At 45.4% G+C, this 18,715-nt stretch overlaps 1 protein-coding gene across 1 annotated transcript in view; it reads left to right on the top strand.

Moving 5' to 3' along the window:
* The first annotated feature begins 2,271 nt into the window (after positions 1-2,271).
* The window catches only part of xkr4 (XK related 4), a 33,900-nt gene continuing 17,456 nt past the window's right edge, over positions 2,272-18,715 (top strand). The window contains exon 1 of the mRNA XM_042097379.1: positions 2,272-3,049. Coding sequence (XP_041953313.1) covers positions 2,370-3,049 — 680 coding nt within the window. The 5' untranslated portion in view covers positions 2,272-2,369. The remainder of the gene's footprint in view (positions 3,050-18,715) is intronic.

Below are 18,715 nucleotides of genomic sequence, written 5' to 3'. Positions count from 1 at the left end.
TGTTTCAGCAATATTATCATAAGCTTCATATTTTCAGAAGTTTCAAATTTTAGGTTCAATTCACTTGTAAACTGACAGTAAATGCAGAAAACAGAAAGCATATGAAAGGACAGGTTCATTTATATGACTATATTCCAACGTATCTTGATAAAATTACATTTGGCTTGGTCCAATTTTATTCCACTACAGGTTATCCCACCAATAGGCTATTCCTCTGGGCAGAAACGTCCTCGTGGGTTTATTTCTTTGACCTCTTTGGACCTATTTCTTTGACCATTGCTTGGTTGATGGAAGAGGACTCAGGATGGACTCATCATGGTCCTCACGCACCCCTGGCGAGGTTCAGATCCTGGAAGCGACGCCTGTCTACCTGTTACAGGGGCCAGTAACGGAGCTGCCAACGCCTGCCCGGCCAATCACACCAAAGCACTTACCCCTGTCGAGCTGCCGGCCTCTGCTGCTGATGATGACAGATGGCGTGATCGGAGTCTGTGGCAGGTTGTGTGAGAGTACTGGAGGAGCTATGGTGGCCTATAGCCTACCTATAGCTATATGCTGGAGCTGGACATGCTTACTGATGTTCTCACTTATCACTTGTTCTGGGAGTCCACCAATATTTAGACTGATACAGGGTTTTATTCAAATAAAAACAAAATCCTGAAAAATGGAGATTTTGGTTAGGCCTATTTCAGCAACTACTGTACTCAACACTTACATTTATTTGCAAAGGAAACATAGAAACATGCTGACATACTGATATAGCCCTGGGATTCTCCTGGAATTAATTCTAAATGAATAAACGGAATTAACACTAGCTCTTTATGTCATCATTTTTGTAGGCAGGCATAATAGCTGGGTATAATAGCTGGGCATTAGATATTTGATACAAGAGACTTCCAAGTCTCAGCAGGTGTTATCAAATATGGAAAGTAAACCTTTCCTAATTGTCAAATCATGCCCATCCCTCGACTATGTCTGAAGACTTGCTTTGCATTTACAGTAGGCTACATCACATGAAAATGTGACGTGTGTAACATGCGCAGGCTTCTTCACTTATGCTGCGCACAAGTGGCCAAATATTAATACTGAGAGGGCGCAGAGGGAAGTTTACTCTGAATACTTCCCAGCGGGTGTCAGACAAATTACCCTCATTATAGCCTACTGGATGGACACACAGACATTTACACGTACCACACGGACTCAAACTGACAAAGGAAAAAACATAGACTACTAACTTTAGGAAGGATGCACGAGTACTTTTATTATTTTTTCACTAATGATTAAACATGAACATCACCACGCGTACACACTCACGCACACTGAAGCGCGCACGCCTTGCACGTGCACGCCACAATATTACTACTAGTTATAATGCACGGAGCGTTGAATACGGCCGTTCTGTTTCAACGATTCACAACCTATGCGTGTAGTGGCGAAGGAGAGGGCGTGGTGTCGTCAAAACGGCGCCGCACTCAATGTTGCCAATAAATTCAATAATGACGCAAGTTAGCCCACCCAACACAATCGCGAGGACAGCAACCCACCGGTAGTGATATATGAACCTGTGATGAGTCTTGATTATATCGGTCCCCAATGCATATGCGATATTACCGCAGGTGCAGGAGGACGACAAATTAGCCTAGCGCTTTCCGTGGTGCTGAAAACGCTCTGTTCTTTTTCGACGGAAAGGTTCCTGAAGAAAAATAAATATAAGTGCTCCACCTTTTCAATATACCCCGAAGCGGTATCAAAACCAACATATTTTTATTTTAAAAAAATACTAGTTCGTTGTATTTAGATTTACACTTTCAGACGTAGGCCTATATTTAATATTGTTTTGTTTATTTTATAGGCCTAGTAGAGTAGTGTAATAGTTCTATATTTTCCATTATCATCAACAGGAGGATATGGGCTAGCCTACACGTCGATTTAAATATGTAGCAAGGGGCTTGCAGCATGACATTGGTTAGCTTAGTTTAGGATTATTCTGTGTGGCTGCCGTATTTCTTAATAATAATAAAAATAGTAAAAAAAACTCATTGGCCTTTACGTAAATCCACGATTAGATGTAGGCCCTATTTGAAACATTAGCAATTCGTCGATATTGATGAACACCAGGGTGAGCCGCCGAGGAAGAGTTGGAAAGCAATGATGTCATAGTTTTAAGTGTGAGCCATAGGGAGCATATGGTTCGTACCCGCTACCAAAAGGAAGTGTTGCTTTGTTATGAACAGGCGGCGCTGTAGCAGGCGGAAGAGGAGGTCGCCCAACCCAGTGTCTCTTCGCCTGGAACACAGGAGCCGAAGAGAGAACGAGAAAAAGGAAGATCGTGAAGACGGTGTTGGAGAGAAAAATATTAGGCTGCTATAATGGCCGCTAAATCGGACGGGGTGCTCAAAATGAAAAAGAGCGATGTGGCGTTTACGCCTTTACAGAATTCAGACCACTCGGGCTCAGTACAAGGGCTTGCTCCAGGATTGCAGCCGGATTCGGGTACCGGAGAGACGGACTTCATCAATGGGGAGTCGCGCTGCTGTGGCTCAAATTCGACATGTCTTCGTCTTGGCAGGGAGCAGCAAAAATATACCATTTGGGACTGTCTATGGATCCTCGCTGCAGTGGCGGTGTATTTTGCCGACGTGGGCACAGACGTTTGGCTATCCGTCGATTATTACCTCCGTCGCGATTACTGGTGGTTTGGCCTTACGTTATTTTTTGTGGTGCTAGGCTCGTTCTCCGTACAGGTTTTCAGTTTCAGATGGTTCGTCCATGATTTCAGCACCGAGGAGAGCTCAACCGGCGGTGCACCAAGCTGCTCACACATGGATGGGAAGCTACTCAGCTCTTCCGCCTCACATGGAGAAGTGGGAGCCCATCCGACCACCCCTCAAAGGCAGGCATCGACAGCAAGCAAGAGCAACACCACTACCAACAGCAGCAACAGCAGCACAGCAACCCGGACTAATAAGAAACGCTCGGCATCCTGCTCTTTCTGTATATGGCTAGTGCAATCCATCATTCACATTTTGCAGCTCGGACAGCTCTGGAGGTACGTCTTTGTAGGATTCTGTTTGCTTTCTCTCCAGTGTGTTCACGATATTGACGCGTCTTTGTGAAGACATTGTAATATCCCTTTCGTGCCCCTATAGTAATATTCAGTCATTAATAATTTGCTATCATTGGTTGCTCCCATTTAAACTTGTGTGCCATTTTATTTGGAGACTGTCATAGTATGGCACAATCCGCCCCAATGTAGGCTACGGTTCGTTGATTCTTAAACTGCAAACCAACTGCAAAATCCATGCTGTTCTCATCCTACCTTTTATCATCGGCTATGCTTTATCCAATCACGTGGCATCAGTTTGCTGAAATTTTTGAGAAAAAGGACAGGTTAGATGATAATTAACAAATTGTTACCCACGTGATTGTAAACACACTGGGTTTGTTGGGTTGATCTGATTGAAGTCTTTGAGTCCATATATTACTGAAGTCGACTGGGGAACCAACATTTCCCTCAATTAGGCTACTAAGGGTTAAGGTCTGACAGACTTGCACAGGGTGATTGGTGAGAGATCTTGTATGATCTCTCTCTCTCTCTCTCTCTCTCTCTCTGTATCTCGACCTCTCTAAATCAACGCTATAGTCTTTGCCATTCATTTCACATACCTTAATTTCAATAACTGCTTGAGATGAGAGTGACTCTGAACTGCCTGTGTGCAACCCTCACATTGATTCACATGTGTTATATTCATTATTCACAACGCTGGGTATTAACTTTAAGAATCCTTTATAGAGCCCTGAGCACACGAGCCCATTAATGGGCAATTGACAGATGAAATGGAGCAAATGACTCCCCTGTGGTAGCTTATGAAACGTGGAATGCCTGGCCCTGCCGGAGACACGTGCCTGATACTCAGAGCAAATAAGTTCCCAGTTCAACGTGAACAAAGCCCTTGGCTCAACACTTCATGTTTTTAACCAACTCAGCAACATGCTTCGTTAGTCTGTAGGGAGCACTCAGTGTGTATAAAGCACTTTTATTAATGGACCACAATAAGAACCACATCATGTTGATGTCTTGACTCATCTAATTGAACGGGTTCCCTGAATCGTGATTCAATGGGTGGCACAAGAAGAAAGTCCACATGATGAGATGCCAGAGGAGTCCTGGCCTGGCAGCCATAAGAAAAGGCCACTGGACTCCTCTTCCACTTGCATGCATTGATGTGGGGCTCTGCAGATTGTCTACATAATACTCCCATGACGGAGTGACTGCTCCTAAAGTGTATTCTTCTGGAGTGGGAAGAGTGTATTCTGAATGACACAATATGACTGCATTGGGTCCAGTAAGCTCTGAAGGCAGAGCGCCTAGAGCAGATGAATCTGATTTCAGATGGCATAGAGCATAATGATCCAATCCCTTTGGCCTTCCTCTAAACAGTGCATTCAGATGGCATAGAGCATAATGATCCAATCCCTTTGGCCTTCCTCTAAACAGTGCGTTCACCTGGATCAGGAATCAGTAGATTTATGCATGCATCAATGTCCCTCCCTACAGTATGTGAGTTTAGAGCTTAGTTGGTGTGTGCAGGTGTTTGTGTGCATATTTAGTCATCGGTTTGCTCAGCTGGAAGTCTCTGTGGGTTCACTGGATGAATGCAAAACCAAAACAATAGCCAAAAACAAAAACAAAAAACAAAGCTCTTCTTACTTTTTGAGATTTCATCATCCTCGTGTCACGTGGCTTGTTTGTGATCTGTTGCGTGTGAGTAGTCCAAGGGGACATGAGGACGCAGCAGACATGTACGGCTCACAGTCCTCTGAACAGGGTTCAACTGCCTAGGGAAATCACACCAACCCTAACGGGCCGTCAGAAATAGCAACGGGTGCTAATGAAGTTCACCACATCCCACAATAATGACATTTCCAGCTGATTGCGTTGAGAGATGAACAGAGGGTGAGGGGTGTTGGTTGTTTCCACCACCCACCCAGACTGTGTGGCAATCGAGACCCCACACTCTTGCGACCCAAAAAATCCTGGACTTGCTGTTACAGCATGTGTGTATCACAGCAAGGTCCTCAGAAGCCTTGGATGCGACTGGCCATAAATAATGTATTTCAAACCCCAGAGAGCATAAGACGTGTAATGCATGTGCAATAATGGCAAGCACACGCGCATGCTGAATTATTGTGAGATTCTTTTAGTCCCCTCTCTGCCTTCCTCTCTGGCTGTTTATCTGCCTCCTGATGTTAGCTTGGCAGCTAGTCGGGCACAGCCAGGACTAGCGTCTTGCCTGAAGAAGCCAGGGGTGTGACAAGTCTGTGGCACTTCCCTTGTGTGGGAGGGTTTTTTTATGGGCTGTTTTCCAATGTCCTTCTATTAGGGCTCAGAGAAGAGGTTCCTTTTGAGGTTCTGCAGCTCTGCATATCTTCTGACCTTCTCTCCTAAAAAGTACACTCTGGTTCCTTTTGAGGTTCTGCAGCTCTGCATATCTTCTGACCTTCTCTCCTAAAAAGTACACTCTGGCACCAACGCCTCGTAAAGCCTCACAGTTCTCGTGCTCCCATCTTTTCCTCCACTGACTTTGAAGATGTTGTAAAAAAAATGACGATCATTGGCTGCATTATTTCCCTTCCCAGTCAAGGTGTGGCAAGACAGAGGGCACTTCAGCCGCTCCTAGTGTGCAGCTTAGCACCAATTCTGGAGATATACTGCATCCAGCGCTGAGGAATAGTGTTAAGTCTTACGAGTTACTGTCTTTTAAATCCAGGTTATCTGGTGCAGAGGATTTACAGAGTCTCTTGTTTGTGAAGAAGGGAGCTGATACATTTTTTTTCATGGCACAAGCCTACATGATAGCACTGCAAATGAGCTTGCGCCAAGCCTTGAGTGTTGAATCTACCCACATGGACGAGGTGCTGTGCACATACATAGCTACCAAACATATGGATCTAAATGAAGCATGAAGTATTTATGGATGCGTGAAGGGGCAGAATATTGGAACATTCTAGTTGGCCTAATTGGCTTGAGCAATCCTTTTAACTCCCTTATACTGCAGCCTCAGGAAGGCCCCATCAGGGAGGAGCAGCAGCAGTGCATGGTCTCCTAGTCAATGCATGGCTTATTCAAGCAAGCATAATGCTAAGTGTATGCAAGTATAGCATAATGCTAAGTGTATGCCAAGTATAGCATAATTCTAAGTGTATTCAGGTATAGCATAATGCTAAGTATATGCCAAGTATAGCATGATGCTAAGTGTATGTCAAATTGATATTTTTTGAATGTGTGAGTGGCTGTAGTGGTCGGGCGGGGAATCATTTAATCAATCGTCATCAACTTGACAGAGGGAGAGATAATAGGCCTGATATGTGGTTGGGACAGAAGCCGACATTTTAACTTGGAGGACAAAAATCAGCATGGTCTCTGCTTTTATGGTGCAGTGGTGTGTCTCCGTGGATCATCTATAAAACTGGCACACATTTGTGCCAGTGAGGTTTGAAACCCAACATGTGAAAGCAGAGCTGTGCTTCGGGGCCAGACTACTAGTGTCTGACTATACTGTATGTCAAAGTGGCTGTGGTCCAACACATTGTGCAGTTGATTAAATATTCTTCACTTGGTTTAGCTGCAAAACTGCCTGTAACAATAAGTTCAGTCCTCAGGCTCATTTGGAGTTAATGGTCAGTACATTTACAGCATAACACACTGTACATTCAACAAGAGTCTCACCAATCATGGAATATAGTAAATGGCTACATTTGCATTTATACATTAGGTAAAGTAAGTAAGGATGGTTAGTTTTAGCCCTGTGTTCCAATCTTCCCGTGGTAGACAATTTCCTGTGATGTTCATGGGTGTTTAAGTGTATGCACTGTTACTTATGCTGCATGTGTGTATATGTGTTTGTGACTTACTGAGTGGTGAGTGTGTGTGTGTGTGAATTGCTACACATCGTTTGAGTTATTGCATAATTGATATGAGCAGCTTCCTGTCCAGGAGCTGTTCAAATGTGTCAGTGCAGCAGAGGCATTAGCCCCGAGATTAAGTGTAGAAAAGCTCACCTGTCCTCTTACATCACAATGGGAAAAATCTCTCTGTCTCCAGTAACATCTCAAGCACCATTAGTTTCTTTGGGACATACCCAGTATCATTTCCTAATGCAAAAAAATATGTCATTGTTTAGTACTGTTTTTTGTTGTCAGTTCAGACGGTTTGATGCTAAATGAGATAGATAGATAGATAGATAGATACTTCATTGATCCCCAAGGGGAAATTCAAGAATTCATTCATATCGACCCAAAGAAAACCAGGAAATTAGCCAAGACATCTGTTGAACAGCTCATGAGGGTTCAGGGAGTAGAATCAGAGACTCTAATGAAGAGACACGGCACTCAAAGAATCTCCCATGGCAAACATGGCAGTCATCTACACATATTCCGCCACCAAAAGTTGACATGTGAATACATGGTGCCAATCACGTGGTATGTTGTGGATACATCGTGCCAATCATGTGCAGCTGGAGCAAGGTTGGTGTCGTGAAGCCTTGCGCACGCACTGTTCTGCCCGATAAGTGCTCAAAATGCATTGCAACATGGCCGCTGAGTGGAGGGACTTGCCTAAAAGGACTTGGGTAGAATACTGACCAAGCATAGCACTGTTTGGGCTCCATAGAGTGCTCATCTCGGTTGCCTGCTAAAGAGATGCTCTGACACACAGTGCACCAGATGATGGACATTGCTCAATCTGTACACACACACAGGCGTTCAGTTGTGGTGAGCAATAACAGTTAGCTTGTGAGTCCATTTGCTGTCCAGCCGGCTGAGTTCTTACTGGGAGGAGGTGGAGATGGGGCAGGGTTCTCTCTCCACATGTCCAGTGCTTGCCCTCGTGAGGACCCTCTCAACTGCTGTTGCTCTCCCTCCATAATCTCTCTCTCTCTCTCTCTCTCTCTCTCTCTCTCTCTCCCTCCAGACACCAGCAGTTCCTCTTCTTCCCCAGTTTGCTTGGTGATTCCCTCTTTATCTCTCTCTCATTCCCTCCTTCCATCCTCCTCTTTTAATTAATGTTAGGAAAATACAATTAAGGACTGGAAATATGGCTCATTTAACAAACAAACACGTTCATAGTGAATAAGTCTGAAGGTGCTGATGGCTCTTGGTGTGCAGTTTCTAATTCACTGCCATTGCACCCCAAGGTGCCATTAGCGGGTGACCTCTTTTAACAGGACCCTTGATTCAACATTGCTCTTTTTTACTGCTGATGTCCGTCTCTGTCCCTCTCACGGCTGGGCCATTCTATGGACCATTTGGCTGCTATGGCTCCTGCTAGAGTGGGATTTCTGACTCACCTGCCACTGCTTTCCTTCACTGAGAGAGTTTATACCCTGAGGTGCAACGTGACTTATGATTGGTGCAGCTAAGCTGTCATTATGCTTTAATATACTCTAGTGTGCTATTTGATGCTGAACTTCAGTACATCTCTCTGCACTTTGGTCATAGAACATGTGGTTTTCCTATATAGTTTACGGTTATTAGGAGGTGAGGACTGTTGCATTGGAGTACTCTTTCTAAATGTAATATGCATTTTATCCAAACAACATCAGAGACACTGGCTGCACATATCTGACTGTTGTTATTTACAGATATGAATAGCAAAATGGGTAATGGAGAGAATGGTCTTTAGTTTGAAGCTACAGTAGCCCAGGGCGGAAGTTGAGACAGGATGGGAATTAAAAGCAGCGATGACTCTGCTTTTTTCTCAAAGAGTAGAAGAGATAAAAGGAGAGAAACAGAGTGCATGAGAGAGAGAGAGAGAGAGAGAGAGAGAGAGAGTGACTGGATGGCATTCTTTAGAATGGCACTCCAGAGCAGAGCTGTGGGGTTAGACACAAGGCATGTGGCTTCTGTTGAACTCCTTTATAATGGAAAACCGTGTGAGTTTGGAAAATGAACAGGACCAGAGTCTCTCCAACAACTGAGAGTTAATATGTATGATGTGTAAGAGCCATAGGAGGTCTGGCTGCTCCCTGGAAACACATGACCAAAAGAGTTGCTTGGGTTTCTCTTTTGCTGAAAATGAGTAACTTTGGGTGAAAGTTAGCCTACATAGGCATCAGACCCTCCTCAATGAGTACGCAGATGTTCTTCAGAAGAAGGCCCAGACCAGTCTCCCTGGGTGTGAGCGTGTGGCTTTAGAATTGGGAGGAATACACTGGTGGTGGATGCTGTGGAGATTTATGATTTAGTAATGCAAAGGGTAAATAAATCTTAAAAGTATCTGGGTGTGGTTTTTAATGACAGGTTATCATGGAGGGACCAGGTAAATTTTTCGATGGATAAATTAAGTCCATGGTTATACTATATGAGTAAGTTAAACTCTTTTAATGTGAATCCTGATGTAGTGAAATAGTTTTTTTTATGTCAGTGATTTGCATGAAATGATGGCGGACCCAATCCTTCCTCTCCATAACAGTGTAATGAGACAGGCTATAGAGTGTGTAGGCCTCCCGTGGCCCTCTCCTTCATACCCAATGCAATTAGGCAGCGCATGATCAACTTAGACAGAAATATTTAGAATTGTTTTACTTTTTGTTATTGGTAGTTATGCTAAGTTATATATTTATATATGTTTGTTTTTTACTGTAAAGTAATGTACTTGTATTGTCATGGGTAAGATGGTGAGCACTGTAAGCACTATAATTTCAATGAAATAAACTTGAATTGAGTCAGAGAGAGAGTGAGAGAGAGAACGAGAGAGAGAGAGAGAGAGAGAGAGAGAGAGAGAGAGAGAGAGAGAGAGAGGGAGGGATCCAATAGGGATGCCCACCTTGGATGAATTTTTAATGTTGCGTGCTGTGTCTTTGCGATGAGAGACCGGCTTGTCACTTCCTGCATTATTCACTGGCTTCCTGCTCTTCTCCAGTGTAAAGACTCTCTCTCTCTTCCCCCTCTCTCTGTCTCCCCCCCCCTCTCAGTCTCACTCTTTCCCCCCTCTTTCTGTCTCTTTTTACCCCACTCTCTCTATCTGCCCCTCCCCCCCTCTGACTAACTGAACTCTCTATTCGTGTTTTCCACTTTCCATCATACCACAGTGTGACACCTAAGCTGCAAGAGAGTGACAGCACTTCAGTCTCGACTGTATGTGTGTGTTGACTGTGGCACTTGCTCCCTTGTTAAAGAAGCCTGGATGTATATGTTTACATTCTTTGTCAATAGCAGATGGGACAGGGCTTCTTCCGGACCAGCCTTTTCTGATGGCGTGTCATAGGGCGGAGGAGAGCTGCAGTCACATGGGTGTGTGTGTGCGCTTGATTGAGTAGTCCTTATTCCTGCAGTAGGATGTGTGTGTGTGTGTGGGCTTGATTGAGTAGTCCTTATTCCTGCAGTAGGATGGGTGTGTGTGTGTGCGCTTGATTGAGTAGCAGGTTGTCCTTATTCCTGTTAACCCTGTAGTAAGGAGGAGGCTGCCACTGTCAGTTTGCTCTGCCAGTTTAAATGAGGTGGAAAGTACAGAGGACTCTCACCGCATAGGATACCATGGAAAAAAGAGGGGAGGGGAGAGAGGGAGAGAGAAAGAGAAAGAGGAGAGAATGAGAGGAAGAGAGAGGAGAGACAGAGAGAGGCGAGAGAGAGAGAGATGGATATCTGAGTTGTTTGAGAGGCCAGAAGCGAGCCCTGTTGGCCTGGCTTCTGTGGTATGTATCACAAACCAGCATTAGTCCACTGCCACCACTCACAACACCTCGACCAAATGGCCTCCTTTGGCAGGCATGGGCCTGTCTCTCTCTCTCTCTCTCTCTCTCTCTCTCTCTCTCTCTCTGCCAGGCCTGGTGCCAGGGCCAGGGGGGGCACAAGTGGGCAGCAGCTGGCCTCTGCGCTAAACCGATGAGGGCCGGTTCTGATTCCAGTGTGCGACTCTTATAGGACCGGTTCTGATTCCAGTGTGCGGCTCTTTCGGGTCTCTGGCTGCCCTCTGGAGTGGACGCTGGGCCAGGCCCATGGGTCTTTCCCATGGACAGCAGGAACATGATCCTCCACAATCCATTATGCTCTCACACACACACTCAGACCCTCACACCCACTCACACTCATACACAGGCAAACACACTTACTCTTACTCTCTCTCTCTCTCACACACACACACACACACACACACACACACACACACACACACACACACACACACACACACACACACACACAGACCCATGCATTCACTCACTGACTCAAAAATGATACTCTCCCTCAGACACACACACACACACACACACACACACACACATACACACACACACACACACACACACACACACACGTTTCTGCATTCACTTAATATGCCAGTGTGTCCTAAACTGTGTCCAATAATAGATGGATTAAGATGGATTAAACCCAGTCTTATTTTGTGTCAGTAGAAATGTCTTGATAATAGGAGTAATGGTCAAATGGAATTCATTCATTCATTCATTTATTTATTTATTTAATTTAAAAGTAACTCACAATAGACAAGAGAACACCCATATCAAAATACAGTGGTCTTTGAGGATTATTGGACTATCAGTCTTAGAATTCCTACAGAGGCAGGGAGTGAATATCAGTTATGCTTTACAAGATTACACTTAGTTACACCATAGTGCAAACATAGCACAACTAAGCTTCCTCTTCCTAGCCTTATAATGTGTGTGTGTGTGTGTGTGTGTGTGTGTGTGTGTGCAGTGTCAGCAGAGTTGACAGCAAAGTCCTGCGAGCTAGAGAGCTGTCCATGGACAGAGCTGCCCGGAGCACCATCACCATGACATCACAATGACACCATCGTAACTAGAGCAATTTTGGCCTGTCTGACCTTCAGTCTGACAAGGTCAGAGAGAATCAAAGAAAGACAGAGAAAGACATAGGGAAAGAGAGAGAGAGAGAGGAGAGATAAAGAGGGGTTTGGGAGTGAGAGAGAGAGAGAGAGAGAGGAGGGGGGTTGGGAGTGAGAGAAAGACAGAGGGAGAGGGGGGGGTTGGGAGGGAGAGAGAGAGAGAGAGAGAGAGAGAGAGAGAGAGACGGTTGGGAGGGAGAGTTCTCAGAGTTGCAGCTGGGGAAACAGAGAGAGAGAGAGGAAGTCCTGAAGCAATTGTCATAAAGTGAAGCTGTCAGAGCAAATGGCAAGATAATATGTCAGGCTAGAAATGACTGCTGCTGCAGCTTCATTTCAGTTACTGTTACTGAAACGATTACAATGATCTCATCCTCTTCAAGCTTGTTAAAGAAATGGAGTTATGTTTACATTTACATACTGTGCATAATCACTTCGGTACCGAGGGTCTGGACCACACAAGTTGGTGATGAAGTGGAAACATGTTGCACCCCTGACATATATTATGTATAATGTTTTACACACACACACACACACACACACACCACACACACACCACACACACACACACACACACACACACACACACACACGCACACACACACACCACACACACACACACACACACACACACACACACACACACAAACACACATACACAGACTCTGGGCTTGACATTAATTGCATTTGTATAGGTGACAGGTACATATCGGTGGTCTGTAAAGAGGCAGGAATGGCAGAGCTTCTGTCCTATTTAAAGATTTAAGACATTGAGGATGATGAGGACCGCTTCAAAATGATTTGGAAAACATTTGGAATGAATTGGCTTGTAGTTTTCTATCTTTTGGGGATTTTTCCACTCATTATTTTGTAAATAAAACATGTATGTCTGAATGTTTTCTTCGTTTTCTGAATGAACTGTTTTTTTTTTTTAATATTTATTATGCACTAGCCGAAGAAGCACTGCAATTTAATTGTATACCTGATACGCAATGACAATAAGGATTCTATTCTATTCTATTCTATTCAAAGTAAGTGTTTCTCAAGCATCTCTGAAATCACTTGCCTCCACAGAGGGCTTGAGCAGTATCATGCTGAATTCAGCGCAGCACCCGCTGGTAAACGGGTGATTGTCGGCCATCACAGCAGAAATTGTTGTCAGCGCATAATGCAAAGCCCCGCTGGTGTGGTGGCTCCTCTCTCAGAGCGCCTTGCGGCTTACAGGAGCCAGCGCTTATTAACGGCGCTGCAGCGCGGTGCAGCCAGGCAGCCACAAACTTTGAAGGAGATGAATGTGCCGCGAGACAGGGATTAGAGGGTGTCTGTGAGGAATGACAAACCGCAGATTCCCTGTTTGATGTCTGGGGAGCAAACCTGTTGGCGTCACTTTCCGCTCTCTCTCTCTCTCTCTCTCAACGACATGCTAAATGCAAATCCAAATGGTTCTGGAAATCAGCATGTACATAAACTATTTATGTGTGAATGACAGTGCAAATGTGTGTTTCTGCTCAAGAGGCATTGTTAATATGCCACTTGATTATTTAGTGCTCTACAACAGGAAGTCATACAAAATGCTTTGTGCATCATTTCAGATATAGGGATTGGTGATACTTTTGTTTAATCAAACACGCAGATAGATGGCCTACATTGGAAGGAAGGAAGACATGGCTACGGCGGAGTGTGTGTGTGTGTGTGTGTGTGTGTGTGTGTGTGTGTGTGTGTGTGTGTGTGTGTGTGTGTATGTGTGTGTGTGTGTGTGTGTGTGTTTACTACCTGTGAAGTGACATGTACAACTATAGTTCTGTCATACTGTATGCTCCTGTGAGCACATGTGACATGCTCAGTCGTGCCCAGGAAGTCCTGATATCACTCCAGAAAGCCCCACTACCTTGGGGCGAGGAGAGAGAGCGTGAGGGCATCGGCCTACTGCGCTCCAGTGATGTATAGGAGGTGGCTGGCTGTATCTAATGGAGAGTGGAGGCCGTGGTGATATTTCAGCCTGTCTGGACCTTAGGTATTAAACACCATCCTCCGCATCTGCCCACAGCCCATCAGCTCTCGTCCCAGGCTGCTTGACCGCCCGGCGTACCTTCATTCATCACGGGCAGCAGACTGGTGGCGAGTGAGGGCAGGCTAGTCTCTGTGCAGTGCAGGGGCTATGGCTGCGTCTCACACATACTTTGACCTTGACAGTTTGAGCAGCACTATGTAACGTATATACACACCTATACATGTTATACATTTTCCTTTATTCTCACTCTTGACATACAGTCATTTCCTGTGTATTTACAGCTCTGTGTATAAACCGCATGACAATATAACATATATATAATAATATATATAATGTGTATTGATCGCACCTGCATTAACCACAGCCTCCAATAAATCACAATCAGATAGTGGTTTAATCAGAAAGAATGAGGAAAAGAAATGAATTTCCATGTATTAACCTCAAAGCTGCAAAAATGAGCAAAACCTTGGTTAATAGGAGGGAAATTACAGTAAATGACCAAAAATCATAATATTGATAGATTAATCGTATTCGTGTGAAATAAAAATAATTATAATGAAGTTATGGCTGAAGACAATAATGAGATGTTGGAGGATCCCATATTGGATTGATTCAAATAGGGCTGTGTTGTGAGTGCAGGGCCTGGGAAGATGTCTTATTATTTGTTTATCTGGGCAGGCCGAGTGTCCAGTCACCGTCCCCTCACACAGTGTCTGATGTCCGGCGGTGACAGCTTGCAGTTGTGGAACAGGAACCCAGCTGTGTGTGTTTGTGGTGTTGCTGTCACAATGCCAGGCCAGGGCTCTGGTCACCCGATCACAACATCTCACAACTGTGGGCTGCTAAGCATCGCTCTTCCTGAAACGAACACGGAGGTGGGGGTGTGTGAGAGTGTGTGTGTCTGTGTGTGTGTGTGTGTGTGTGTGTGTGTGAGAAAAGAATGCCCTCCAAACAGACTTGTGCGTCACACCCTCAGTCTCTCTGGCTCTGTCTGGACGCTAAGGCTCAGTCTCGTCTCGTGGCTGCTGCTCTCTCACATATCTCATTTCCAAATAGTCGGGCGATGACAAAGCTTCATTTCACGGCCCATTAGCTTTCAGTGGTATGGAAATGAGGGGACATATCGATGATGGTCTGGGACGTCACCACCAGTTTCCTCTCAAGCAAGACATATGCCTTAACGTTTGGCCTCAGATGAAGCCCAAACAGGCAACAAAGCAGAACACACAACCCCAACCTTGCCATTCTAGGGTGTGCTGCTTGAAGTGAACTGGGAGACTTGCTCAGTTGGAGTCAGTAGGGCTCATGAGAAGCTCCAGGGTGGGGATATATTTACAGTCTCTCTGTCATATATGTGTGTGTGTGTGTGTTTGTGTGTGTTTTTCCAAAACCAAAGAGGAGTACTCCAAATGCTGTGCAGTGTGCAGTTGGACCAGACTTGCATATCATCTTCATGATCTGGTCAGATCAATACTCCCAGACAGTAGTCTTAATGTCTCCCCAAAGACTCCCTCCGATAAGACTGGAGGCTCAGGGTGAGCAGCTCCACTCAAATACAAAGAAGACTGACGTGTAAATATGCCAAACTACAGTACTGTGCTGAAAACTAATCATCTTCTCCTCTCTCTCAATTCAATTCAAGGTTGCTTTATTAGCATGACTGTAGGTACAGTCACAATTAAAACAGCATAACAATTAGAACATTGACAGCATTAAGGGAAACAGTAACATGTAACATGAAAAAATGTGTGTATTCCCTCACTTTCTCTCTCTCTTTCATACACACACACACACATACACACACACACACACACACACACACACGTAGGCATGTGATCACACACACACACACACACAGACAGCATACACATCTCTCTCTCTCTCTGTCTGTCTATCTCACTCTCTCTCTGTATCTCTCTCTCTCTGTCTCAATGTCAGGGTTGTCTGTAGTGAAACGTGACTATAGTTCCTCTCTGCATGACAGGTGTGGTTCAAACCCCAAACCTCATTAAGACCCATCCCTTCTAGATTACATTAAACCCCAAACCTCATTAAGACCCATCCCTTCTAGATTACATATTACGTGCAGAAGTGCAGAGACTTGAATAATATTTTTGTCATGCTAACTTTCCATGGCGGATGACAAGGGGCCGTTATCTCTGATGGAGGCAGACTGTGCAGGCCTTTGGGGGAGTGCAGTGCTCACAGGTTCAGCCTGTTGTTATCCAGGCAGCACTCAGCAGCCGCAGTGAACCTCCAACATCCCTGTCCCTCAGCTCTGCTCCGCCAGCACCCACCCGACCGAGCAGCCTCATGCTGCTGACATGTCACATTGCTCCAATCCGCCCTCTCTCTGTGTCAGGGCTGTATAGGGGGTTGCTATGGCCACAGTGCTCCAACCCGCCCTCTCTCTGTGTCAGGGCTGTATAGGGGGTTGTGGTATGGTGTGCGTTTCAGTTCCATTCACTTACATCATGAACTTGAAACCTACTTTTTATAATAATTTATATTTATTAATAAAATATCAATATATTATTTTATTTATATTTGTCAAATTTATAATAATTTTGGAAACGCTTAACTTAACCCATGAACTACTGGATAAAATGACAATAACTGTTTGACAGTAACAGTGAAGTGTAGAGCTGGCCTAAATAAGGTAAGCATAGGCTGATGTAATTTCCTGTGTTCACTTCTGAGTGAATGCAAATAAAGCCAATGCAACACATAAAGAAGATTCATTTGTGTTGCACTAGCTTCATTCTTTGCATTCCATGTACAGTAAAGGAAAACAAAGCAAGACCGTTTTTAAAGAATTGATTGGATACTGATACAAAATCAGTTTTACTTTATAACAAAAAAAGACATATAGCTAAAGCAACAGTTTTTGTTGACATACTGTACACACCACTGTGCATTCTACACACTTCATACTGCAGGTGTTGTCACAGGTAGGAGTGTGAATTAGCATGTGTGAGTTAGCATGTGCCAACATGGCGTCCCCAGGGAAGTTCTGCTTCAGGCAGTCTGCCCTGTGTATGTGTGTGTGTGTGTGTGTGTGTGTGTGTGTGTGTGTGTGTGTGTGCTCAGGGACGTGCACATAGGTCATTTATCTGTGAGGCAGTGAGGTCTCTTTAATCTCTGCTGTCAGTTTCACTGTCCACAGTGTGAATTTAGTCCTTTACCTGAACGTCACAGTCAGCCTGAGACCATGGAAACGGGTATGTGTAACCTGGCAATGTGTCCTTGACACTTGAGTGACAGGCCTGTGACAACCCTGTAGCCCTGACAGACAGATGCACTGGCGACAGACAGACAGCGAGGTGACAAGCAGGCAGCACTGTGGCCCCTGAGCTGTATGACAGGCCTGCTGGAACCAGATAAAACTGTCCCCTGTGCTGTCCTCTCCTCTCCCCTCTTCTCCTCCTCTCTCCTCTTCTGTCCTCTCCTCCTCTCCTCTCCCCTCTTCTCCCCTCCTCTCCTCTCCTGTCCTCTCCTGTTCTCTCCTCTCCTGTCCTCTTCTCTCCTCTCCTCTCCTCTCTCCTTTCCTGTCCTCTCCTGTTCTCTCCTCTCCTGTCCTCTCCTCTCTCCTCTCCTCTCCTGTCCTCTCCTCTCTCTTCTCCTGTCCTCTCCTCTCTCCTCTCCTCTCCTGTCCTCTCCTCTCTCCTCTCCTCTCCTCTCCTGTCCTCTCCTCTCCTCTCCTCTCCTCTCCTCTCCCCTCCTCTCCTCTCCTGTCCTCTCCCCTTCTCTCCTCTCCTCTCCTGCCCTCTCCTCTCCTGTTCTCTCCTCTCCTCTCTCCTTCTTTCCTGTCCTCTGCTCTCCTCTCTCCTGTCCTCTCCTCTCCCCTCCTCTCCTCCCCTCCTCTCCCCTGTGAAGGACTGACCACAGAGAGGTATTCATGTGACTCACCTTGATTCATTATGAGCTTGACTCAGGGTTCCATAACGCATGTAATGAATCTCAAAATACCCCATTTGTTAAGGGCTTGAGTTGATAGTGGACATGCATGTGTCTGCTGTAGGGAAATGTGACACACAATGTCCTATAGTGAGCAAAGTCATTGTATAAAGCTTCAATAACGCTGTCCATCATGTGGAGGTGTCCTGGACAAACGCCTTCTTTAGCGTGTGAACGCGACTCTCCGTGAGTTCTGTGACTTATATCCGCAGCCGCCACTGGTAAATGCTAGAAAGATGGTGTTGTCAGGAATTTAGTACACAATAATATGGCCAGCACGGGGCTTTATTTACGAGCCCGGCGTGTTGTTGACCTTCCCCCCGGTGCGCCAGCACAGTAATCGCTGAATAACCGGGTTCAATTGATTCAGAATGAGTCGGTTCCTCTTGGCAGCGGGACAGCGGGTATCTATCATGCGCTGGCAGCCGTGGCGGCACAGCAGAGACAGGCAGGCGGGCAAGTGAGTACCCGTCATGTCACATACGCGTGGTCAGGTCACATACGCGTGGTCCCGTTACATATGTGTGGTCACGTCACATACACGTGGTCATGTCACATATGTGTGGTCATGTCACATATGCGTGGTCATGGGCCGCACCGGCTGCATGTGCGTGGCTTTGAATGGAAGTTGTCCCGCTGTGTCAGTATAGGAGGGCCCTGTAGGTCTGTAGTTCCCCCGCTGTGCAAGTGTAGGAGGGCCTGTAGGTCTGTAGTTCCCCCGCTGAGTAAGTGTAGGTCTGAGGGCCGGCCCCTGCTTTGCTGTGCAGATCTGATCAGTATTGCATATACTATGGTATGGTGTGTGGTGTATTTCCTTCCTTGGGACATGATTGCTTTCATGTCTATAGACACTGTCGCAAAAAATATCATATACTTACAGTATATAAACA

Source organism: Alosa sapidissima, chromosome 1, assembly GCF_018492685.1.
Source record: "Alosa sapidissima isolate fAloSap1 chromosome 1, fAloSap1.pri, whole genome shotgun sequence".
Classification (NCBI taxonomy): Eukaryota; Metazoa; Chordata; class Actinopteri; order Clupeiformes; family Clupeidae; genus Alosa; species Alosa sapidissima.
The sequence above is the reverse complement of the archived record's forward strand: the minus strand, read 5'-3'. Positions and strand labels throughout refer to the sequence as shown.